Source organism: Oncorhynchus tshawytscha, linkage group LG06 (assembly GCF_018296145.1).
Source record: "Oncorhynchus tshawytscha isolate Ot180627B linkage group LG06, Otsh_v2.0, whole genome shotgun sequence".
Taxonomy (NCBI): Eukaryota; Metazoa; Chordata; class Actinopteri; order Salmoniformes; family Salmonidae; genus Oncorhynchus; species Oncorhynchus tshawytscha.
In genome coordinates this window covers 5,176,616-5,202,926 of record NC_056434.1, presented here as the reverse complement: position 1 = coordinate 5,202,926, position 26,311 = coordinate 5,176,616, and the positions used below count along the sequence as shown (strand labels likewise).

Here is a 26,311-nt window from a genome sequence, read left to right as displayed (position 1 = left end):
GGTTAAATAAAGGGTTAGGGTTATATATATAAATACCTGGTTAAATAAAGGGTTATATATATAAATACCTGGTTAAATAAAGGGTTAGGGTTATATATATGAATACCTGGTTAAATAAAGGTTTAGGGTTATATATATAAATACCTGGTTAAATAAAGGGTTATATATATAAATACCTGGTTAAATACAGGGTTCGGGTATATATATATAAATACCTGGTTAAATAAAGGGTTAGGGTTATATATATAAATACCTGGTTAAATAAAGGGTTAGGGTTATATATATAAATACCTGGTTAAATAAAGGGTTAGGGTTATATATATAAATACCTGGTTAAATAAAGGGTTAGGGTTATATATCTGAATACCTGGTTAAATAAAGGGTTAGGGTTATATATATAAATACCTGGTTAAATAAAGGGTTAGGGTTATATATATAAATACCTGGTTAAATAAAGGGTTAGGGTTATATATATAAATACCTGGTTAAATAAAGGGTTAGGGTTATATATATAAATACCTGGTTAAATAAAGGGTTAGGGTTATATATATAAATACCTGGTTAAATAAAGGGTTAGGGTTATATATATAAATACCTGGTTAAATAAAGGGTTAGGGTTATATATATAAATACCTGGTTAAATAAAGGGTTAGGGTTATATATATAAATACCTGGTTAAATAAAGGGTTAGGGTTATATATATAAATACCTGGTTAAATAAAGGGTTAGGGTTATATATATAAATACCTGGTTAAATAAAGGGTTAGGGTTATATATATAAATACCTGGTTAAATAAAGGGTTAGGGTCATATATATATATAAATACCTGGTTAAATAAAGGGTTAGGGTTATATATATAAATACCTGGTTAAATAAAGGGTTAGGGTTATATATATAAATACCTGGTTAAATAAAGGGTTAGGGTCATATATATATATAAATACCTGGTTAAATAAAGGGTTAGGGTTAAATATATAAATACCTGGTTAAATAAAGGGTTATATATATAAATACCTGGTTAAATAAAGGGTTATATATATAAATAACTGGTTAAATAAAGGGTTAGGGTTATATATATAAATACCTGGTTAAATAAAGGGTAAGGGTTATATATATAAATACCTGGTTAAATAAAGGGTTAGGGTTATATATATAAATACCTGGTTAAATAAAGGGTTAGGGTTATATATATAAATACCTGGTTAAATAAAGGGTTAGGGTTATATATATAAATACCTGGTTAAATAAAGGGTTAGGGTTATATATATAAATACCTGGTTAAATAAAGGGTTATATATATAAATACCTGGTTAAATAAAGGGTTAGGGTTATATATATAAATACCTGGTTAAATAAAGGGTTATATATATAAATACCTGGTTAAATAAAGGGTTAGGGTTATATATATAAATACCTGGTTAAATAAAGGGTTATATAAAGGGTTATATATATAAATACCTGGTTAAATAAAGGGTTATATATATAAATACCTGGTTAAATAAAGGGTTAGGGTTATATATATAAATACCTGGTTACATAAAGGGTTAGGGTTATATATATAAATACCTGGTTAAATAAAGGGTTATATATATAAATACCTGGTTAAATAAAGGGTTATATATATAAATACCTGGTTAAATACAGGGTTAGGGTTATATATATAAATACCTGGTTAAATAAAGGGTTAGGGTTATATATATAAATACCTGGTTAAATAAAGGGTTAGGGTTATATATATAAATACCTGGTTAAATAAAGGGTTAGGGTTATATATATAAATACCTGGTTAAATAAAGGGTTATATATATAAATACCTGGTTAAATAAAGGGTTATATATATAAATACCTGGTTAAATAAAGGGTTATATATATAAATACCTGGTTAAATAAAGTTATATATATAAATACCTGGTTAAATAGGGTTATATATATAAATACCTGGTTAAATAAAGGGTTAGGGTTATATATATAAATACCTGGTTAAATAAAGGGGGTTAAATAGGGTTAGGGTTATATATATAAATACCTGGTTAAATAAAGGGTTAGGGTTATAAATAAAACCTGGTTAAATAAAGGGTTATATATATAAATACCTGGTTAAATACAGGGTTAGGGTTATATATATAAATACCTGGTTAAATAAAGGGTTAGGGTTATATATATAAATACCTGGTTAAATAAAGGGTTAGGGTTATATATATAAATACCTGGTTAAATAAAGGGTTATATATATAAATACCTGGTTAAATAAAGGGTTATATATATAAATACCTGGTTAAATAAAGGGTTAGGGTTATATATATAAATACCTGGTTAAATAAAGGGTTAGGGTTATATATATAAATACCTGGTTAAATAAAGGGTTAGGGTTATATATATAAATACCTGGTTAAATAAAGGGTTAGGGTTATATATATAAATACCTGGTTAAATAAAGGGTTATATATATAAATACCTGGTTAAATAAAGGGTTAGGGTTATATATATAAATACCTGGTTAAATAAAGGGTTAGGGTTATATATATAAATACCTGGTTAAATAAAGGGTTAGGGTTATATATATGAATACCTGGTTAAATAAAGGGTTAGGGTTATATATATAAATACCTGGTTAAATAAAGGGTTATATATATAAATACCTGGTTAAATACAGGGTTCGGGTATATATATATAAATACCTGGTTAAATAAAGGGTTAGGGTTATATATATAAATACCTGGTTAAATAAAGGGTTATATATATAAATACCTTGTTAAATAAAGGGTTATATATATAAATACCTGGTTAAATACAGGGTTAGGGTTATATATATAAATACCTGGTTAAATAAAGGGTTAGGGTTATATATATAAATACCTGGTTAAATAAAGGGTTAGGGTTATATATATAAATACCTGGTTAAATAAAGGGTTATATATATAAATACCTGGTTAAATAAAGGGTTATATATATAAATACCTGGTTAAATAAAGGGTTATATATATAAATACCTGGTTAAATAAAGGGTTAGGTTTATATATATAAATACCTGGTTAAATATAGGGTTATATATATAAATACCTGGTTAAATAAAGGGTTATATATATAAATACCTGGTTAAATAAAGGGTTATATATATAAATACCTGGTTAAATAAAGGGTTATATATATAAATACCTGGTTAAATAAAGGGGTATATATATAAATACCTGGTTAAATAAAGGGTTAGGGTTATATATGAATACCTGGTTAAATAAAGGGTTATATATATAAATATCTGGTTAAATAAAGGGTTATATATATAAATACCTGGTTAAATAAAGGGTTATATATATAAATACCTGGTTAAATAAAGGGTTAGGGTTATATATATAAATACCTGGTTAAATAAAGGGTTAGGGTTATATATATAAATACCTGGTTAAATAAAGGGTTAGGGTTATATATATAAATACCTGGTTAAATAAAGGGTTAGGGTTATATATATAAATACCTGGTTAAATAAAGGGTTAGGGTTATATATATAAATACCTGGTTAAATAAAGGGTTAGGGTTATATATATATAAATACCTGGTTAAATAAAGGGTTAGGGTTATATATATAAATACCTGGTTAAATAAAGGGTTAGGGTTATATATATAAATACCTGGTTAAATAAAGGGTTATATATATAAATACCTGGTTAAATACAGGGTTAGGGTTATATATATATAAATACCTGGTTAAATAAAGGGTTAGGGTTATATATATAAATACCTGGTTAAATAAAGGGTTATATATATAAATACCTGGTCAAATAAAGGGTTAGGGTTATATATATGAATACCTGGTTAAATAAAGGGTTAGGGTTATATATATAAATACCTGGTTAAATAAAGGGTTAGGGTTATATATATAAATACCTGGTTAAATACAGGGTTAGGGTTATATATATAAATACCTGGTTAAATAAGGGTTAGGGTTATATATATAAATACCTGGTTAAATAAGGGTTAGGGTTATATATATAAATACCTGGTTAAATAAAGGGTTATATATATAAATACCTGGTTAAATAAAGGGTTATATATATATAAATACCTGGTTAAATAAAGGGTTATATATATAAATACCTGGTTAAATAAAGGGTTATATATATATAAATACCTGGTTAAATAAAGGGTTATATATATAAATACCTGGTTAAATAAAGGGTTATATATATATAAATACCTGGTTAAATAAAAGGGTTATATATATATAAATACCTGGTTAAATAAAGGGTTATATATATAAATACCTGGTTAAATAAAGGGTTAGGGTTATATATATAAATACCTGGTTAAATAAAGGGTTAGGGTTATATATATAAATACCTGGTTAAATAAAGGGTTAGGGTTATATATATAAATACCTGGTTAAATAAAGGGTTAGGGTTATATATATAAATACCTGGTTAAATAAAGGGTTAGGGTTATATATATAAATACCTGGTTAAATAAGGGTTAGGGTTATATATATAAATACCTGGTTAAATAAAGGGTTAGGGTTATATATATAAATACCTGGTTAAATAAAGGGTTAGGGTTATATATATAAATACCTGGTTAAATAAAGGGTTAGGGTTATATATATAAATACCTGGTTAAATAAAGGGTTAGGGTTATATATATAAATACCTGGTTAAATAAAGGGTTAGGGTTATATATATAAATACCTGGTTAAATAAAGGGTTAGGGTTATATATATAAATACCTGGTTAAATAAAGGGTTAGGGTTATATATATATAAATACCTGGTTAAATAAAGGGTTATATATATAAATACCTGGTTAAATAAAGGGTTAGGGTTATATATATAAATACCTGGTTAAATAAAGGGTTAGGGTTATATATATATAAATACCTGGTTAAATAAAGGGTTATATATATAAATACCTGGTTAAATAAAGGGTTAGGGTTATATATATAAATACCTGGTTAAATAAAGGGTTAGGGTTATATATATATAAATACCTGGTTAAATAAAGGGTTAGGGTTATATATATAAATACCTGGTTAAATAAAGGGTTAGGGTTATATATATGAATACCTGGTTAAATACAGGGTTAGGGTTATATATATAAATACCTGGTTAAATAAAGGTGAAATAAAAATGTTAGATAAATAAATAAAAAGGAAGATGAAAGCCACTACAATGTGTTAGCAACCAGGTTCCCAGGGAACTCAGTCAGCTGACCGTGGCCAGCCAATCACAGGCTCTACCTGCTGGGCTAGGTAGAGCCTGTGCTTTAGTTGTTCCTAGGAGGGCAGGTTGAGAAGGTATCTGTAAACTCCTCACTGGACCTTTCCTGAACAGACTTCTTTCCCCAACCACGTGTTAGCGCGTCACTGAACATATTAGGGTTCATGTGTATATCTAATCTGTCCGTACGTTATAAGCTCCATATTACTATGTAACTGCGTTCTTATACATGCCTTATTGATGTTAGTATGCTGATATTTCACGCCTGTGTACCAGCTCGTATTGTGTTTATCTCGCCCATATGTGACATAGTTCATGTGTGTTTTTAACAGGTCAGGAGGTACAATCTCAACTCATTACTCTCTATGGGTCTAGATGGCTACCAACTAGACATTGCTTACTGCAGTCGTGGCCAAAAGTTTTGAGAATGACACAAATATTATTTTTCAGAGTCTGCTGCCTCAGTTTATATGATGGTCATTTGCATAGACTCCAGAATGTAATGAAGAGTGATCAGATGAATTGCAATTAATTGCAAAGTCCCTCTTTGCCATGCAAATGAACTGAATCCCCTGAAAACATTTCCACTGCATTTCAGCCCTGCCACAAAAGGACCAGCTGACATCATGTCAGTGATTCTCTCGTTAACACAGGAGGACAAGGCTGGAGATCACTCTGTCATGCTGATTGAGTTTTAATAACAGACTGGAAGCTTCAAAAGGAGGGTGGTGCTTGGAATCATTATTCTTCCTCTATCATCCATGGTTACTTGCAAGGAAACACGTGCCGTCATCATTGCTTTGCACAAAAAGGGCTTCACAGGCAAGGATATTGCTGCCAGTAAAATTGTACCTAAATCAACCATTTATTGGCTCATCAAGAACTTCAAGGAGAGTGGTTCAATTGTTGTGAAGAAGGCTTCAGGCCACCCAAGAAAGTCCAGCAAGCGCCAGGACCGTCTCCTAAAGTTGATTCAGCTGCGGGATTGGGACACCACCAGTACAGAGCTTGCTCAGGAATGGCAGCAGGCAGGTGTGAGTGCATCTGCACGCACAGTGAGGCGAAGACTTTTGGCCTGGTGTTTGGAAAAAAGCTTGTCTGGAGAAGACAAGGTGAGCGCTACCATCAGTCCTGTGTCATGACAACAGTAAAGCGACCTGAGACCATTCATGTGTGGGGTTGCTTCTCAGCCAAGGGAGTGGGCTCACTCACAATCCTCCTAATACATCATCCAAGAGCAACTTCTCCCAACCATCCAGGAATGCCTTTTCCAGCATGATGGAGCACCTTGTCATAAGGCAAAAGTGATAACTAAGTGGCTTGGGGAACAAAACATCGATATTTTGGGTCCATGGCCAGGAAACTCCCCAGACCTTAATCCAATTGAGAACTTGTGGTCAATCCTCAAGAGGTGGGTGGACAATCAAAAACCCATACATTTTGACAAGCTCCAAGCATTGATTATGCAAGAATGGCCTGCCATCAGTAAGGATGTGCCCCAGAAGTTAATTGACGGCACGCCAGGGTGGATTGCAGAGGTCTTGAAAAAGAAGTGTCAACATGGCAAATATTGACTCTTTGCATCAACTTCATGTAATAGTCAATAAAAAGCCTTTGACACTTATGAAATTCTTTTAATTATACTTCAGTTTTCGATAGTAACATCTGACAAAAATATCTCAAGATAATGATTCTCAAAACCTTTGGCCACGACTGTACTCACTCAAGATGGATTGCTGGTGATGTCATCACGTCCAGAGTCATTTCCTGGCCGCAACTAAGATGGCTTTTGTTGACATACTAGCATTGTTGGCAACATAGCATGCTATCTCCTAGCCGCTAACCCTAATGTTAACTTGTCCATACTGTACTGTGCTAGCCCTTTTTCTACTAGGCTAGCTTCCACCCTGTAGATATTGTATGCTATGCTAACCCCCCCTGTATAGTACATTGTGATGTAGCCTGTTGGATATAGACGGGCTAGTAGGCTAACATGCTAGTACGGCTAATGCTACTGCCATTGTCTTGGACTGCATATAGTTTGCTATGTTCCTTGTGTGCTATGTTTGGCCTACTAGCTGCTGCCAATACCTTAGACATTATGCACACTACTTACATTGATTGGGAGTCCCATATGGCGGCACACAATTGGCGCAACGTCGTCCAGGTTTGGCCGGGGTATTGTGAATAATAATTTATTTTTAACTGACTTGCCTAGTTAAATAAAGGATACATAAAAACAATAAATATTGCTCTGCTAGCCTACATAGCTCCTTGCTATCAGTATTACACAGTTATCTATTCTACTGCTATTACGTAGCTATAACTGATCATAAACTGTCACTGTGTAATGCACATATTCTCTCATTTTATTACATACTGTTTTATTTAACCTTTAACTCGGCAAGTCAGTTGTCTTGAGGGTCAAAGAGTGTGTGCTACTCATTGAACTCAGACAAAACAAACTTTCTTGTGCATGTGCAGCATCTCCCCTCCACGACCCCTCCACGACCCCTCCCCGACACCTCCACGACTCCTCCACCACCCCACACGACTCAAGTTCACAGACAAAATAAAAAATATTTCAGGCAAAATAAACATTTCTTGAAAGCGTTGTTTACGACTGAGGAATGCAGTCAGAGGCTATAAAGGTGCTGCAGATGACAGTCCCCCCAGTTCTCTCTTTGCTGAAGCCATGAGTGCACGTTTTGGTGCCCTTTTTTTCAGCTGTCCAGGAGGAACAAGAGAACAATGATTTAGAAGAGGAGGTATCTGAAGAAGAAGATGGGGAAGAATACAACCCATAGCACCATACATCATCTTCAGATGAAGAAGAGGACGGTGAAGAATACAACCCATAGCACCATACATCATCTTCAGATGAAGAAGAGGACGGGGAAGAATACAACCCAGAGCCACGATGCATCATCTTCAGATGAAGAAGAGGACGGTGAAGAATACAACCCAGAGCACGATACATCATCTTCAGATGAAGAAGAGGACGGTGAAGAATACAACCCATAGCACCATACATCATCTTCAGATGAAGAAGAGGACGGGGAAGAATACAACCCAGAGCCAGGATGCATCATCTTCAGATGAAGAAGAGGACGGTGAAGAATACAACCCAGAGCACGATACATCATCTTCAGATGAAGAAGAGGACGGTGAAGAATACAACCCAGAGCCACGATGCATCATCTTCAGATGAAGAAGAGGACGGTGAAGAATACAACCCAGAGCACGATACATCATCTTCAGATGAAGAAGAGGACGGTGAAGAATACAACCCAGAGCACGATACATCATCTTCAGATGAAGAAGAGGACGGTGAAGAATACAACCCAGAGCCACAATGCATCATCTTCAGATGAAGAAGAGAACGGTGAAGAATACAACCCAGAGCCACGATGCATCATCTTCAGATGAAGAAGAAGATGGGGAAGAATACAACCCAGAGCACCATACATCATCTTCAGATGAAGAAGAGGACGGTGAAGAATACAACCCAGAGCACCATACATCATCTTCAGATGAAGAGGAAGATGGGGAAGAATACAACCCAGAGCACCATAAGGTCCTACTAGGGTAGGATGACAGCACAAAATGTCATAAGGATGACCCCAGGGCCCACAAGACATGCAGTCAAAGGGTCAGAAGGATGACCCCAGGGCCCACAAGATATGCAGTTGCCCAGAACACCGCCTCAACATTCTACATGTTCATCACACCAGCCATAAAAAAAATTATCCTGGAGATGACAAATTTGGAGCGTTTCTGTAAATATGGAGACAACTGGAAAAGGATGGATGAGATTGACCTGCGTGCCTACATAGGGCTGCTAATCTTAGAGGATGTGTATTGGTCCCGAGGCGAAGCTACATGTAGTCTCTGGGATGCTGAGAGTGGAAGGGTGATTTTCCATGCCACTGAAAATCTTTCACACTTTCTCAAGAATGCTATGATTTGATAACCGTGAGTCAAGACCTGCAAGACGTGTGAGAGACAAACTGGTGGACATAAGAGAGGTCTGGGAGAAGTGGCTGGTACGTCTGTGTCACGGTCGTCATCATGAGGAGACCAAGGCGCAGCGTGTTAAGCGTACATACTTCTTTAATGAAAGAACGAAACACTGAACAAACAATACAAAACAACACAACGAACCGTGAAGCTATTATGGCTAGCGCAGACAGGCAACTAAACATAGAATAAGAACCCACAAACTACCCAAGGAATATGGCTACCTAAATATGGTCCCCAATCAGAGAAAACGACAAACAGCTGCCTCTGATTAAGAACCAATCTAGGCAACCATAGACATAAACACCTCGACTTACAAAAACCCCTAGACAATACAAAAACGAAACAAAACCACCCTCGTCACACCCTAACCAAAATAATAAAGAAAATAAAGATAACTAAGGTCAGGGTGTGACAGTCTGCCATACCTCTACAACCCTGGGCCTGAAGTAACAGTGGATGAGCAACTGGTTCCATTCAGAGGTACATCTTTATATTCATATCTGTTATGTGATTTTCATTGTTCATCTTATTATGTATTGCTGTAATATCATTGATTTATGTGATTGTTGTCTGTGACACTAATTGCTGATAGTAAATCTCTTTTATCAAAAGTTCGCTGTCCTTTCCGACAGTATATGCCCAGCAAGCCGGCAAAGTATGGCATCAAGATATGGGTGGCCTGTGACGCACAATCCAGCTACGCTTGGAAGATACAAGTCTACACAGGGAAGCCGACCAGTGGAGGCCCGGAGAAGAAGCAGGGGATGCGAGTTGTGCTTGATGTGACAGATGGACTGATGGGGCACAATGTTAAGTGTGACAATTTCTTCACCTCTTATGAACTCAGCCAGCAGCTCCTGAAGAGGAAGATCACCATGGTTGGCACAGTTAGAAAGAACAAGTGGGAGCTCCCCCCTGCACTCCTCACAACAAGGGGGGGAGAGGCCTTCTCATCAAAGTCCAATTCCTGAGCTTGGGAAACCCTACACTACAACATTATTCACTACTACCATCAGTCCCATTACTATTGCTGTGTGTGTGTGTGCCTGTCTGTCTTGAGTGTGGAATAAAGAATGTTCTGTACATTTGTCTCCTACTACTACTGGTCATTACCCGTGTTTTAATAGAGGTGCCATTACAGCCATATATTAAACCTTCTACCAGAGGACAGTAGTACCTATATATTAAACCTACCAGAGGACAGTAATACCTATATATTAAACCTACCAGAAGACAGTAATACCTATATATTAAACCTTCTACCAGAGGACAGTAATACCTATATATTAAACCTACCAGAGGACAGTAATACCTATATATTAAACCTACCAGAGGACAGTAATACCTATATATTAAACCTACCAGAGGACAGTAATACCTATATATTAAACCTACCAGAGGACAGTAATACCTATATATTAAACCTACCAGAGGACAGTAATACCTATATATTAAACCTACCAGAGGACAGTAATACCTATATATTAAACCTACCAGAGGACAGTAATACCTATATATTAAACCTACCAGAGGACAGTAATACCTATATATTAAACCTACCAGAGGACAGTAATACCTATATATTAAACCTACCAGAGGACAGTAATACCTATATATTAAACCTACCATAGGACAGTAATACCTATATATTAAACCTACCAGAGGACAGTAATACCTATATATTAAACCTACCAGAGGATAGTAATACCTATATATTAAACCTTCTACCAGAGGACAGTAATACCTATATATTAAACCTACCAGAGGACAGTAATACCTATATATTAAACCTACCAGAGGAGCTGGGAATATGGCACCTGTATTTAACCGACACCTCTATCAGTCACTCTTTTCCAATGTCTGCGTCTGAAAGTCACCCTATATACAATATAGTGGCAGCAGGGGCGGCAGGGTAGCCTAGTGGTTAGAGTGTTGGACTAGTAACCGGAAGGTTGCAAGTTCAAATCCCTGAACAGGCAGTTAACCCACTGTTCCTAGGCCAGTTAACCCACTGTTCCTAGGCCAGTTAACCCACTGTTCCTAGGCCAGTTAACCCGTTCCTAGGCCAGTGAAAATAAGAATTTGTTCTTAACTGACTTGTCAAGTTAAATACAGGTTAAAAAAAAAATTGTGCATGTGCACTACTTCTGAACAGTATAGGGAATAGGTTTCCATTTCAGACACAGACAATATCTTTATTATAGCTTCCCTGTCCGTCTGGCTCACTCTACCAGAAGATGGCAGTGGTGAGCTGTGGACCACCATGATCATGAACCGGGTAGGGTGCTGTTCCCAACTTCCTAGTGGGTGAAAACCTGAGGGGAGACAATGGCTCTGTCCAAATGGGCACCCTAGTCCCAGTGGCTCTGGTCAAAAGTAGTGCACTATATAGGGAATAGACTGCCATTTGAGACAAGACCAAGAGATTCAAAATCAGGACCCATAGCAGCATAGTTACACAGCTATTTACCCTGACAACTCAGGACCCATAGCAGCCTAGTTACATGTATTTACCCTGACAACCCAGGACCCATAGCAGCCTAGTTACACAGCTACTAACCCTGACAACTCAGGACCCATAGCAGCCTAGTTATATGTATTTACCCTGACAACTCAGGACCCATAGCAGCCTAGTTAGACAGCTATTTACCCTGACAACTCAGGACCCATAGCAGCCTAGTTACATGTATTTACCCTGACAACTCAGGACCAATAGCAGCCTAGCTACTAACCCTGACAACTCAGGACCCATAGCAGCCTAGTTATATGTATTTACCCTGACAACTCAGGACCCATAGCAGCCTAGTTAGACAGCTATTTACCCTGACAACTCAGGACCCATAGCAGCCTAGTTACACAGCTACTAACCCTGACAACTCAGGACCCATAGCAGCCTAGTTACATGTATTTACCCTGACAACTCAGGACCCATAGCAGCCTAGTTACACAGCTACTTACCCTAAGAACGACTCAAACAAAACCAGGATATGAAGATGATTAATAGCCAGTTGGGGAATCCTATAAGAAGGTATTCTCTTTGCATGTCCAAACAAAATTCCTTGTTCAACACAAATGGCTGTTTGAGAGGGCGTGTTGAATCAAGGTGTGGGCGCACTGTTGTCATATAGGTTCATTCACTGTAAACACATGTACAACTTCGTATTCTAGCCTCAATGTAAACTGCATCTTGTCTGATACTGTATGTCATTTAAAAACTGAATTCTTGGGGCCTCCCGAGTGGTGCAGCGGTCTAGTCACTGCGGTGCTTGAGGTGTCACTACAGATCCGGGTTCAATCCCGGGCTGTGTGACAGCTGGCCACAACTGGGAGACCCATGAGGCAATGCACAATTTGCCCAGCGTTGTCCGGGTTAGGGGAGGGTTTGTCCGACCGGGATGTACTCTTCCCATTGCGCTCTAGAGAATCCTGTGCCGGGCGCATGCACGCTGACACGGTCGCCAGTTGTACGGTGTTTCCTCCGACACATTGATGTGGCTGTCTTCCGGATTAAACTAGCAGTGTGTCAAGAAGCAGCCCAGCTTGGCAGGGTCGTGTTTCGGAGGACTCATGGCTCTCGACCTTCGCCTCTCACAAGTCCGTTCAGGAGTTGCAGCGATGGGACAAGACTGTAACTACCAATTGGTAAAAATTGGTAGTTGGTAAAAATTGGTAAAAAATGAAATATATACATTTATAAGATTTCTTGAGTGTTCTCATAATATTTAGATCAATACGGTACCAAGTTTTGTGAGCAAGATGCCTTTTCCTTCCTACATTCTTATACACTCCTCTTATTTAAGGCCGTGGTCTTCATACCCTCATGGTTTTAATTAATTCAACCAAAGTCATGAACTAAAATGAACAGAAAGAGAATACAGTACATTAAATCCTGGTTGGACCACCAGGGAGAACTGTTGCTGTGTGTGTTGGCATAGGATACGTCCTCAAGGCCTCTCTGTAATCTTTATATGGCAGCTCCAAAGAGCTTTCTTTACTTTCTCAAGATAACATTCCCTTTTAGCCAGAGCAGTTGAGGAGAAGGGAGAGCCTAAAGTTGCATTTGTGGTTTGAACCAGGGAAACAGTGCCCAAGCCATCTGTTGTCAACATTCTGCTGTCAACATTCTGTTGTCAACATTCTGATGTCAACATTCTGCTGTCAACATTCTGCTGTCAACATTCTGATGTCAACATTCTGCTGCCAACATTCTGATGTCAACATTCTGCTGTCAACATTCTGCTGCCAACATTCTGATGTCAACATTCTGATGTCAACATTCTGATGTCAACATTCTGCTGTCAACATTCTGATGTCAACATTTTGACAACATTCTGCTGTCAACATTCCGATGTCAACATTCCGATGTCAACATTCCGATGTCAACATTCTGTCAACATTCTGCTGTCAATATTCTGCTGTGTTGATCATGTTCTTAAACAGATTTTTGAAGTTATTTTTCATCTTGTTTGTCTTTTTATTGTCAGCCCAACATGTGGGTAATGCCCTTGGGCAGTAGTTACTGTACACATGTGAATAAGCTTATACACACTATACAGGACCCGTTTCGCAGACACGGAATATATCTAGTCCAGGACACTTTCAAATGGAGACTTCTGAGTGTCTATGAAGCCGGTCCATAGGACAAATTACCCAAGATACTTAAAAAAATACAAAATAAAAACAACGGACAATATCATCATCATCAGTGAGAGACATGGGGTACGTCCCAAATGGCACCCTATTCCCTATATAGTGCACTAAGATTGACTAGGGCCCTTTTGAAAGTAGTGCACAGTTTAGAGAACAGGGTGCCATTTGGGATGGGCCTGTTGTGTAATAAGGGAACTGAAATCTACAGTTGTTCCAGGGTAATTCGTCTGAACTGCTGATGTACAATAATTACAGGGCCTGTCTTGGCATGGTGAGCTAAGGCACAGTAATGAGTTTTCACTAAGAGATCATTTGTGGAACCACTGTTGATTTAGCATGCGTTTGGGTTTTAACTTCAAATAAATATACAGTGCCAGGCAAACGTTTGAACACACCGAATCATTCCAGGGTTTGTGTTTATTTTTGTACTATTTTCTACATTGTAGAATAATAGTGAAGACACCAAAACTAATAAATAACACACATGGAATCATGAAGTAACCCCAGAAAAAGTGTTAAACATGCCAAGACTGTGCAAAGCTGTCATCAAGGCAAAAGGGTGGCTACGTCGAAGAATGTCTAAATATATTTGATGAAAGAGTAGGTGTCCAAACATTTGACTGGTACCACACACACAGACACACACAGACACACACACACACACACACACACACACACACACACACACACACACACACACAGAGACAGACACACACACACACACAGAGACACACACAGACACACAGACACACACACATAGACACACAGAGACACACACAGAAACACACAGAGAGACACACACACACACACACAGAGACAGACACACACACACAGAGAGACACACACAGAGAGACACACACACAGACACACGCACACAGAGACACACAGAGACACACACACACAGAGACAGACACACACAGAGAGACACACACACAGACACACAGAGACACACAGAGACACACAGACACACACACACACAGAGACAGACACACACACACACACACAGACACACAGAGACAGACACAGACACACACACACAGACACACACAGACACACAGAGACACACACACATAGACACACAGAGACAGAAACACACAGAGACACACACACACACACAGAGACAGACACACACACACACACACAGAGAGACACACACACAGACACACGCACACAGAGACACACAGAGACACACAGAGACAGACACACAGAGAGACACACACAGACACACAGAGACACACAGAGACACACACACACACACAGAGACACACAGAGACACACAGACACACACAGAGACACACAGAGACACACACACACAGAGACAGACACACACAGAGAGACACAGACACACAGAGACACACAGAGACACACAGACACACACACACACAGACACACACAGAGACACACACACAATATATATATAAATATATAAATAACGACAAGATGGTTTCAGCGTTGCCAGATCGACTCCCGGAGCTGACAAGGTAAAAATCTGTCATTCTGCCCAAGGCAGTTAACACACTGTTCCCCGCGTGTCGATTCTGGCACCCCCCCGTCCCTCTCTGATTCAGAGGGGTTGGGTTAAATGCGGAAGACATATTTCAGTTGTACAACTTACTAGGTATCCCCCTTTGCCTTTTATGTATCAGATGTGTATTTATTTAGACCTAATATAGAAGAGGAACTTCAATTTTACTCAATTATATTCTATTATATATAATTATATTCTTATTATATTTCCTTTCATTCAAATAGCAATTCTGCATCCTGTTTACTACTCCAATTCAACAATTGGAATTTAGAAAATAGCAAAAAAAATCACAAAGAGAAGGTGTGTCTAAACTTTTGACCGGTACTTTATATATGTTTAAATTACATTCAAGACAAAAAAAAAGTTGTGATTATTATTATTTGACCATGCGGGTTATTTATGAACATTTGAACATCTTGGCCATGTTCTGTTATAATCTCCACCCGGCACAGCCAGAAGAGGACTGGCCACCCCTCATAGCCTGGTTCCTCTCTAGGTTTCTTCCTAGGTTTTGGCCTTTCTAGGGAGTTTTTCCTAGCCACCGTGCTTCTACACCTGCATTGCTTGCTGTTTGGGGTTTTAGGCTGGGTTTCTGTACAGCACTTTGGGATATCAGCTGATGTAAGAAGGGCTATATAAATAAATTTGATTTCATTTTGGATCGTTCTCCACCCTCTCCTGATTCAGAATATACTATTTTAATTGTCATACTGTAGTTATAGTTGAGATAACTGAATATCCAATATAAAACTAGTTGTATACCTGCAGGAACCATATACCTACCTGCTCTCTAAAAAAAATGGAGTAAACAATTCTTTCCTGTGGATATTTTGTCTCTAATTTCGAGCAGCTGAAGGCCAAACCTCACAGACGACCAGGATAGTAAATGTACATTTACACGATTTTGTTTCAGGCTATAAACCAATTCATTGTGTATTACAATCTGATGTATCAGCCTACCAATAGAAGTTTCTGTGTAGTGATAATGTAGGTCAATGTATAATCAGGGTTGGTCAAATTGGGCTCCCTGGCGCCAGTGGTCTAAGGCACTGCATCTTAGTCCCTGGTTCGAATCCAGGCTGTAGCACATCCAGACGTGATTGGGAGTCCCATAGGGCGGCGCACAATTGGCCCAGCGTCGTCCGGGGTAGGCTGTCATTGTAAATAAGAATTTGTTGTGAACTGACTTGGCTAGTTAAGTAAAGGTTAAATCTTTTATTTTTTAAATCAGCCTACAACTCAATGAATATGAGTTTGGCATTGCAAGGGAGCCGGTGTGCACCGTGACCGTGAACAAACCAATGCAATTCTACGCTCGTGAAGAGACATTGAATAATCCCTCCTTTTCGAAACGCCCCCAACCCGAGGGAGGAGGTAGGGAAGTAGCTTTCTGGTGACAGAGAGGACCATAAACGGCGATCGAGGTGGAGGCGCAGGCGGATTAGTGCCAGCGCCAGGCAGGCGGGTTGTTTGTGATTAACTGCTGCTGGGGACTGGGGTATGGAGATGTTGCGTCGCTCCTCAGTATTCGCGGCAGAAGTAATGGAAGTATTTGACCGATCCCCCACAGACAAGGAGCTGGTGTCACAGGCGAAGGCGCTATGCAGGGATTTCATCCATTCCAGGCTGAACAGGACCGGGATTGGGTGGTCGAAGGCCGAGCATCAGCTGTCGGCATCAGGTGGGACGCTTGGAGAGATCTCCTCTGTCCTCGTGTGGTTAGGTAAGAACGCAGTTTGTGTATATTGGTGGGCTACTGTGTCTGTCTGAATGACAGGCTGCGTACCTATAAGGGCTGTACATCCTATTTTAGACCATGGTAGAAAGCACTTGGTAATAGATTGTCTACAATGTCCAAATATTATGAACGGAACGATAGTTTATCAGCCAGTAATGCATGTTATAGGATGTGCATCCATAAAATTATGATTTAATTCAAGGTTTATACACATATGTCCATTCAGTAGAAAATTCCGTCAGAAAAACAATTGTCCAAACCCCATATCTCTCATAAGTTAAAACGATTTACTGAGAATTTAGTATGTTTAGAGTGAATGGAATGGCATCACAGGCATGATCAAAAAGTGGTCTTTGCTCCGCGACAGAAAGGGAATAACTTAATACGTCAAATGACAAGCTATATAGTAACTAATGGATGCAGATTCGCGAGTTAAAACATGAGTGATAACATTGGCTTAAATATATATTTACAAATCTATAACAGACTGAATTTGAATATCCACAGAAGACAATATGTTCTTGTTTTCATTGTTGTATTGTTGTATTTCTGAGTCTTTAAATCCCCGTAGAAACGGCCCCTCTCAGAGTAGATGGATCGCCAATACTGTGACTTCATTGCCAAGGTGCTGGACTTGAAAAAGATGAAAGCATCAATTTGATTTGGATTAATCCAACTACATTTTGACAACCATGTTTTGACATTAATTTCGTAGCACCCTCTTGACGTGCGTTTTCTCCGTTAATACTCCATATAACGGAACTAAAACGGTGCTGGAAGGATGTATAGAAATGTAGCATTTTTCCGTAGGGATTCTTTGAGAAGACATTTAAGAACAACTAAATTGTCTTCCGTTTCGAATTTCCCGAGAAAAGTGTCGTTGGTGTAATTAAAAAAGCAATACTTTTTCTGCTATCTTTTACAGCAAAAAAATATATATAACAAAATTACATGGGGGACTAACAGGCTAATATTAAATTTTGGTTGAAGGAGAAACAGAAAAAAGAGACTGTATGATCTGTAATCTTAATTGTGTCTAATTCAAGGTGAGACATGCAGCATGTCCTCATTGGAAATGTTTATGTTCTAGGTACCCAACCTATGGTGCAAAGCTGAAACCCAGCCACTCATCCCCCAGCATCAGGAGCTAGCTACACGTGTTTAGTTAAAGTCATGTCCAGACAACAGTGACACTCAAATACATTTTTGTTCTCATATCGAAACCATTTTCAAAATGCAATTTAAGACGGATATTCTACATGATTGAAACAGCTATGCTAGTTGGCTAGCTAACTCATTGTACCTTGACAACATTGTCCTTCATGCAATTACTTGAACACAATAAGTAGGTTGTCTTGCCTTGTTAAATAAAGGTAAAAAAATATATATAAACAATGAACTGTATTTTTTTTAATATCAGATACATTCACAATTAAATTCACGGCAGATGAACTATCTAACAGGCGTGATCTCAGATCGTTCATTTGTTTGCATCAAACAATCCTCTCCACTGTAGCTAGTTACATCAGCCAATCCAAACAATTCTACATACTGTATAATAGCATAATGGAGTTTCAACAGTTTCATCAAACAGAAGTCAGAATCTTATAGCTATGTCTATTCTTACCTTGATCATAGGTATTAGTTACTCTTGGTCTATATCGCTAATATGATTTTGGTGTCCCATGACAAAATCATTTATATAAGTGTTCATGCAATGTTGTTTTGCACGAAGATGGCTGTTGATTGATTTTGCAGCATCTTAGCCTGATTTATCTTGACTTTCTGGCAGTTGTGTAGTCAATTCCAGGCATAAGTAATATACTCGGTTGCGTAGGACCCACGGATGCTTAAGGGGTCCAGTCACAAAACATTTTATTTAGATTTTCTTTTTAGGAATTCAGTGGGGTGTCAATTTATTGTTGGGAGTAATTTCAAGATGTGTGCATCCTTAGTTTTCCTCTTGTTATGTCTGTCACTGACATGTCACTCGAATAGCCATGTCAGCTAACAATTGTTAGATTGGTAGTTACTGTAGTCTAACCATGTCACATTGTATAATGATAGGAGACAGGCGCAGGAATACGAAATACTTCAAAAGAAAATGCTCTACCCAAAATATGATCATGACGGGGACGAAGCCCAAAACAAACATGTATATATATATATATATTTATATACAGTGCCTTGCGAAAGTATTCGGCCCCCTTGAACTTTGCGACCTTTTGCCACATTTCAGGCTTCAAACATAAAGATATAAAACTGTATTTTTTTGTGAAGAATCAACAACAAGTGGGACACAATCATGAAGAGGAACGACATTTATTGGATATTTCAAACTTTTTTAACAAATCAAAAACTGAAAAATTGGGCGTGCAAAATTATTCAGCCCCTTTACTTTCAGTGCAGCAAACTCTCTCCAGAAGTTCAGTGAGGATCTCTGAATGATCCAATGTTGACCTAAATGACTAATGATGATAAATACAATCCACCTGTGTGTAATCAAGTCTCCGTATAAATGCACCTGCACTGTGATAGTCTCAGAGGTCCGTTAAAAGCGCAGAGAGCATCATGAAGAATAAGGAACACACCAGGCAGGTCCGAGGTACTGCTGTGAAGAAGTTTAAAGCCGGATTTGGATACAAAAAGATTTCCCAAGCTTTAAACATCCCAAGGAGCACTGTGCAAGCGATAATATTGAAATGGAAGGAGTATCAGACCACTGCAAATCTACCAAGACCTGGCCGTCCCTCTAAACTTTCAGCTCATACAAGGAGAAGACTGATCAGAGATGCAGCCAAGAGGCCCATGATCACTCTGGATGAACTGCAGAGATCTACAGCTGAGGTGGGAGACTCTGTCCATAGGACAACAATCAGTCGTATATTGCACAAATCTGGCACGGCTAGGCACAGCTACAACAACACAGTGGTGGGCCTGATTACCGACAATGACGAGACAGCCTATAGGGAGGAGGTCAGAGACCTGGCCATGTGGTGCCAGGACAACAACCTCGCCCTCAATGTGATCAAGAGAAAGGAGATGATTGTGGACTTCAGGAAAAAGAGGACCGAGCACGCCCCCATTCTCATTGATGGGGCTGCAATGGAGCAGGTTGAGAGATTCAAGTTCCTTGGTGTCCACATCACCAACAAACTCACATGGTCCAAGCACACCAAGACAGTTGTGAAGAGGGCAGGACAAAATATATTCCCCCTCAGGAGACTGAAAAGATTTGGCATGGGTCCTCAGATCTTCAAAAGGTTCAACAGCTGCACCATCGGGAGCATCCTAGACAATCTGGACCCTCTCTTTCTAAAATGATCCACCGCCATTGTTGCAACCCCTGTTACCAGTCTGTTTAAGCTCTCTTTCGTATCATCCGAGATCCCTAAAGATTGGAAAGCTGCCGTGGTCATCCCCCTCTTCAAAGGGGGTGACACTCTAGATCCAAACGGCTATGGACCTATATCCACCCTGCCCTGCCTTTCAAAAGTCTTCGAAAGCCAAGTTAATAAACAGATCACTGACCATTTCGATTCCCACCTTACCTTCTCCGCTATCCGGTTTCCGAGCTGGTGACGGGGGTGCATCTCAGCCACGCTCAAGGTACTAAACGATATCATGACCACCATCGAAAAAAGATTGTACTGTGCAGCCGTCTTCAACAACCTAGCCAAGGCTTTCGACTCTGTCAATCACCGTATTCTTATCGGCAGACTCAACAGCCTTGGTTTCTCAAATGACTGCCTCGCCTGGTTCCCCAACTACTTCTCAGACAGTGTTCAATGTGTCAAATAAGAGGGCCTGTTGTCCGGACCTCTAGCAGTCTCTATGGTGGCCTTCAACTGCTCTTAAACGCTTGTAAAACTAAATGCCTAAATCAACCGTTCGCAGCCCGCACATGCCTGCACGACTAGCATCACTCCTTTGGATGGTTCGGACTTAGAATATGTGGACAACTAAAAATACCTAGGTGTCTGGTTAGACTGTAAACTCTCCTTCCAGACTCAAATTAAGCATCTCCAATCCAAAATTACATCTAAAATCGTCTTTCTATGTCGCAACAAAGCTTCCTTCACTCACGCCGCCAAACATACCCTAGTAAAACTGACTATCCTGTGTCTCCTGGGTGGTCTAGGGCACTGCATCACAGCACTAGCTGTGCCACCAGAGACTCTGGGTTCGCGCCCAGACCCAGGCTGGGCGCAGTGTACGCTAACCAGGTCGCCAGGTGCATGATGTTCCCTCTGACACATTGGTGCAGCTGGCTTCCGGGTTGGATGCGCGCTGTGTTAAGAAGCAGTGCGACTTTGTTGGGTTGTGTTTCGGTTGGTGCATGGCTATTGAACTTTGTCTCTCCTGAGCCCGTACGGGAGTTGTAGCGATGAGACAAGATAGTACTAACAATTGGATACCAAGAAAAGGGGGTAAAAATAAATAAACACTTTTTTTAAATCCTAGGGATCCTCGTCTTCTGTGATGTCACTTTACTTTTTTTGTGCCATCCTTTTTATCACCAAAGCCCCATATACCAACCACCACTGCGACCTGTATGCTCTAATCGGCTGGCCCTTTGTATTTGCCCCATATTCGTCGCCAGACCCGCTGGCTCCAGGTCATCAATAAGTCTATGCTAGGTAAAGCTCTGCCTTATCTCAGCTCACTGGTCACGATAACAACACCCACCCGTAGCACAAGCTCCAGCAGGTATATCTCACTGGTCATCCCCAAAGCCAAAACCTCCTTTGGCCACCTTTCCTTCCAGTTCTCTGATGCCAATGACTGGAACGAATTGCAAAAAATCTCTGGAGCTGGAGACTCATATTTCCCTCACTAACTTTAAACATCAGCTATCCGAGCAGCTAACCGATCGCTGCAGCTGTACATAGCCCATCTGTTAATAGCCCCATCTACCTACCTCATCCCCATACTGTTTTTGTTTACTTTCTGCACACAAGTATTTCTACTTGTACATCATCATCTGCACATCTACCATTCCAGTGTAAATTTGCTCAATTGTAATTACTTGACCTATTTATTGCCTACCTCCTCACGCCATTTGCACACACTGTATATAGACTTTCTTTTTTTCTATTGTGTTATTGACTGTACACTTGTTTATTCCATGTGTAACTCTGTGTTGATGTTTGTGTCGCACTGCTTTGCTTTATCTTGGCCAGGTCACAGTTGTAACTGAGAACTTGTTCTCAACTAGCCTACCAACTAGCCTACCTGGTTAAATAAAGGTGAAATAAATAAAACATTTATAAAAAAAATTTAAAAAATCCTGACTGGTTGCGTCACCGCCTGGTATGGAAACTGCTCGGCCTCTGACCGAAAGGCACTACAGAGGGTTGTGCGAACGGCCCAGTACATCACTGGGGCCAAGCTTCCTGCCATCCAGGACCTCTATACCAGGCGGTGTCAGAGGAAGGCCCTAAAAATTGTCAAAGACTCCAGCCACCCTAGTCATAAACTCTTCTCTCTGCTACCGCACGGCAAGCGGTACCGGAGCGCCAAGTCTAGGTCTAAGAAGCTTCTAAACAGCTTCTACCCTCAAGCCATAAGACTCCAGAACACCTAATCAAATGGCTACCCAGACTATTTGCAAACCGACTCAAATCAGATCAAATCACATTTATTTATATAGCCCTTCGTACATCAGCTGATATCTCAAAGTGCTGTACAGAAACCCAGCCTAAAACCCCAAACAGCAAGCAATGCAGGTGTAGAAGCATGGTGGCTAGGAAAAACTCCCTAGAAAGGCCAAAACCTAGGTAGAAACCTAGAGAGGAACCAGGCTATGTGGGGTGGCCAGTCCTCTTCTGGCTGTGCCGGGTGGAGATTATAACAGAACATGGCCAAGATGTTCAAATGTTCATAAATGACCCGCATGGTCGAATACTAATAAGGCAGAACAGTTGAAACTGGAGCAGCAGCACGGCAAGGAGTCATCATGTCAGGTAGTCCTGGGGCATGTTCCTAGGGCTCAGGTCCTCCGAGAGAAAGAAAGAGAGAAGGAGGGAATTAGAGAACACACACTTAGATTCACACAGGACACCGAATAGGACAGGAGAAGTACTCCATATATAACAAACTGACCCTAGCCCACCGACACATAAACTACTGCAGCATAAATACTGGTGGCTGAGACAGGAGGGGTCAGGAGACACTGTGGCCCCATCCGAGGACACCACCGGACAGGGTCAAACAGGAAGGATATAACCCCACCCACTTTGCCGAAGCACAGCCCCCACACCACTAGAGGGATATCTTCAACCACCAACTTACCATCCTGAGACAAGGCTGAGTATAGCCCACAAAGATCTCCGCCATGGCACAACCCAAGGGGGGGCGCCAACCCAGACAGGATGACCACATCAGTGAATCAACCCACTCAGGTGACGCACCCCTTCCAGGGACGGCATGAGAGGGCCCCAGTAAGCCAGTGACTCAGCCCCTGTAATAGGGTTAGAAGCAGAGAATCCCAGTGGAAAGAGGGGAACCGGCCAGGCAGAGACAGCAAGGGCGGTTCGTTGCTCCAGAGCCTTTCCGTTCACCTTCCCACTCCTGGGCCAGACTACACTCAATCATATGACCCACTGAAGAGATAAGTCTTCAGTAAAGACTTAAAGGTTGAGACCGAGTTTGCGTCTCTGACATGGGTAGGCAGACCGTTACATAAACATGGAGCTCTATAGGAGAAAGCCCTGCCTCCAGCTGTTTGCTTAGAAATTCTAGGGACATTTAGGAGGCCTGCGTCTTGTGACCGTAGCGTACGTGTAGGTATGTACGGCAGGACCAAATCAGAGAGATAGGTAGGCGCAAGCCCATGTAATGCTTTGTAGGTTAGCAGTAAAACCTTGAAATCAGCCCTTGCTTTGACAGGAAGCCAGTGTAGAGAGGCTAGCACTGGAGTAATATGATCAATGTTTTTGGTTCTAGTCAGGATTCTAGCAGCCGTATTTAGCACCAACTGAAGTTTATTTTGTGCTTTATCCGGGTAGCCGGAAAGTAGAGCATTGCCGTAGTCTAACCTAGAAGTGACAAAAGCATGGATGAATTTTTCTGCATCATTCATCACTCGAGCTGTTATAAAGCTAGCCAGCTTCAGTTAGCTTCAAAGTCATGCTTCATCCGTACTACGACGGTGGATATTGCTCGCCCGACCGCTTACAGCAGGCTTGTAACTGCATGTCACACATGTCGAATGCCAAACTCTTCATTGAAACATTGCTGAAACAAGTCTGAAACAAGTCAGTGCCACATTTACATTTGTGCAGATTTCAAAATGAAAGAAAAGGGATCTTGCAAATTCACCAGACGATGTTGTGAAATAGGCTTTTAGAAGTGTCTTCTTTATTTTATTACTTATTGTTAATGCCTTCTTCAGTGTGCTTATAGGGAGACAGGTAGCCTAGTGGTTAGAGCGTTGGTTCAATAACCGAAAGGTTGCTAGATCGAGTCCCCGAGCTGACAAGGTAAAAATCTGTCATTCTACCCCTGAACAAGGCAGTTGACTTGCTGTTCCTAGGCTGTCATTGTAAATAAAATAACAATTCTGAACTGACTTGCCTAGTTAAATAAAAATGATCAACGCACAACCACATTTTCCCTCTCCTATCTGTGGAACAGCTTGTTGTGTTCTGGCTATAGAGTATAATCCGTAGAAGGGGTGCAAACCTATAATGCAATTTGACTATTAATCTCATGCCAGTCTTAACTTGAGTGGGAACTGGCACCTACAGTGTATTCAGACCCCATGACCTTTTCCACAGTTTGTAATACATTACAGCCTTATTCTAAAATGTATTCAACATATGTTTGCTTGTAAATCTGGTGCGGCAGGGTAGCTTAGTGGTTAGAGTGTTGGACTAGGAACCAGAAGGTTGCAAGTTCAAACCCTGAGCTGACAAAGTACGAATCTGTCAGAATGAGGCAGTTAACCCACTGTTCCTAGGTCATCATTGAAAATAAGAATTTGTTCTTAACTGACTTGCCTCGTTAAATAAAATAAAGATCTACACACATTACCTCATAATGACAAAGCAAAACAGGTTTTATGAAATACACATTTACATAAGTATTGAGACCTTTTACTCAGTACTTTGTTGAAGCACATTTGGCAGCGATTACAGCCTCAAGTCTTCTTGGGTGTGACACTACAAGCTTGGCAAACCTGTATTTGGGGAGCTTCTCCCATTCCTCTCTAGAATGCTTGTCATTTAGGCTAAAGAGTTCAATCTTGGTTTCATCAGACCAGAGAATCTTGTTTCTCATGGTCTGAGTCCTTTAGGTGCCTTTTGGCAAACTCCAAGCGGGCTGTCATGTGCCTTTCACTGAGGAGTGGCTTCCATCTGTTCACTATACCATAAAGGCCTGATTGAGATGGTTGTCCTTCTGTAAGATTCTCCCATCTCCACAGAGGAACTCTGGAGCTCTGTCAGAGTGACCATCGAATTCTTGGTCACCTCCCTGACCAAGGCCCTTCTCATTCGATTGCTCAGTTTGGCTGGGCAGCAAGCTCTAGGAAGAGTCTTGGTGGTTCCAAACTTCTACCACTTAAGAATGATGGAGGCCACTGTTGTTGGGGAACTTCAATGCTGCAGAAATGTTTTGGTACCCTTCCCCAGATCTGTGCCTTGACACAATCCTGTCTCTGAGCTCTACAGAAAATTCCTTCGGCCTCATGGCTTGGTTTTTGCTCTGACATGCACTGTCAACTGTGGGACCTTAAATAGACAGGTGTGTGCCTTTACAAATCATGTCTAATCAATTCAATGTACCACAGGTGGACTCCAATCAAGTTGTGGAAACATCTCAAGGATGATCAATGGAAACAGGATGCACCTGAGTTCAATTTCGATTCTCATAGCAAAGGTTCTGAATACGTAAATATGGTTTGTCATTATTGTCACGCCCTGGTCAAAGTATTTTGTGTTCATCTTTATGTATTTGGTCAGGCCAGGGTGTGGCATGGGGTTTTTGTAATTGTGGTGTGTTTGTCTTGGGGTTTTGGTGGTGGTATTGGGATTGTAGCTTAGTGGGTTGTCTAGCAAAGTCTATGGCTGTCTGGAGTGGTTCTCAATCAGAGGCAGATGCTTATCGTTGTCTCTGATTGGGAACCATATTTAGGCAGCCATATTCTTTGAGTTTGTCGTGGGT

The 26,311-nt window shown here is 39.9% G+C and overlaps 2 protein-coding genes across 3 annotated transcripts in view; both read left to right on the top strand.

The window, feature by feature from the left end:
• Positions 1–9,658: 9,658 nt before the first annotated feature.
• LOC121846729 (piggyBac transposable element-derived protein 4-like) lies at positions 9,659–10,135 on the top strand (the record flags this gene model as incomplete). The annotated part of the gene is made up of 2 exons (XM_042323706.1): positions 9,659–9,707; positions 9,840–10,135. Coding segments are annotated over 2 exons (345 nt in total), but the record flags the coding sequence as incomplete, so codon positions are not given.
• Positions 10,136–16,792: 6,657 nt separating this feature from the next.
• LOC112236277 (bcl-2-related ovarian killer protein homolog A) overlaps positions 16,793–26,311 on the top strand; it is a 41,064-nt gene continuing 31,545 nt past the window's right edge. For both annotated transcript variants that reach the window (XR_002951200.2, XM_024404860.2), the window contains exon 1: positions 16,793–17,128. Coding sequence is in view for 1 of the 2 variants with exons in the window: in XM_024404860.2 (XP_024260628.1) it covers positions 16,906–17,128 (223 nt within the window). In the remaining variant the exon portion in view is untranslated. The remainder of the gene's footprint in view (positions 17,129–26,311) is intronic.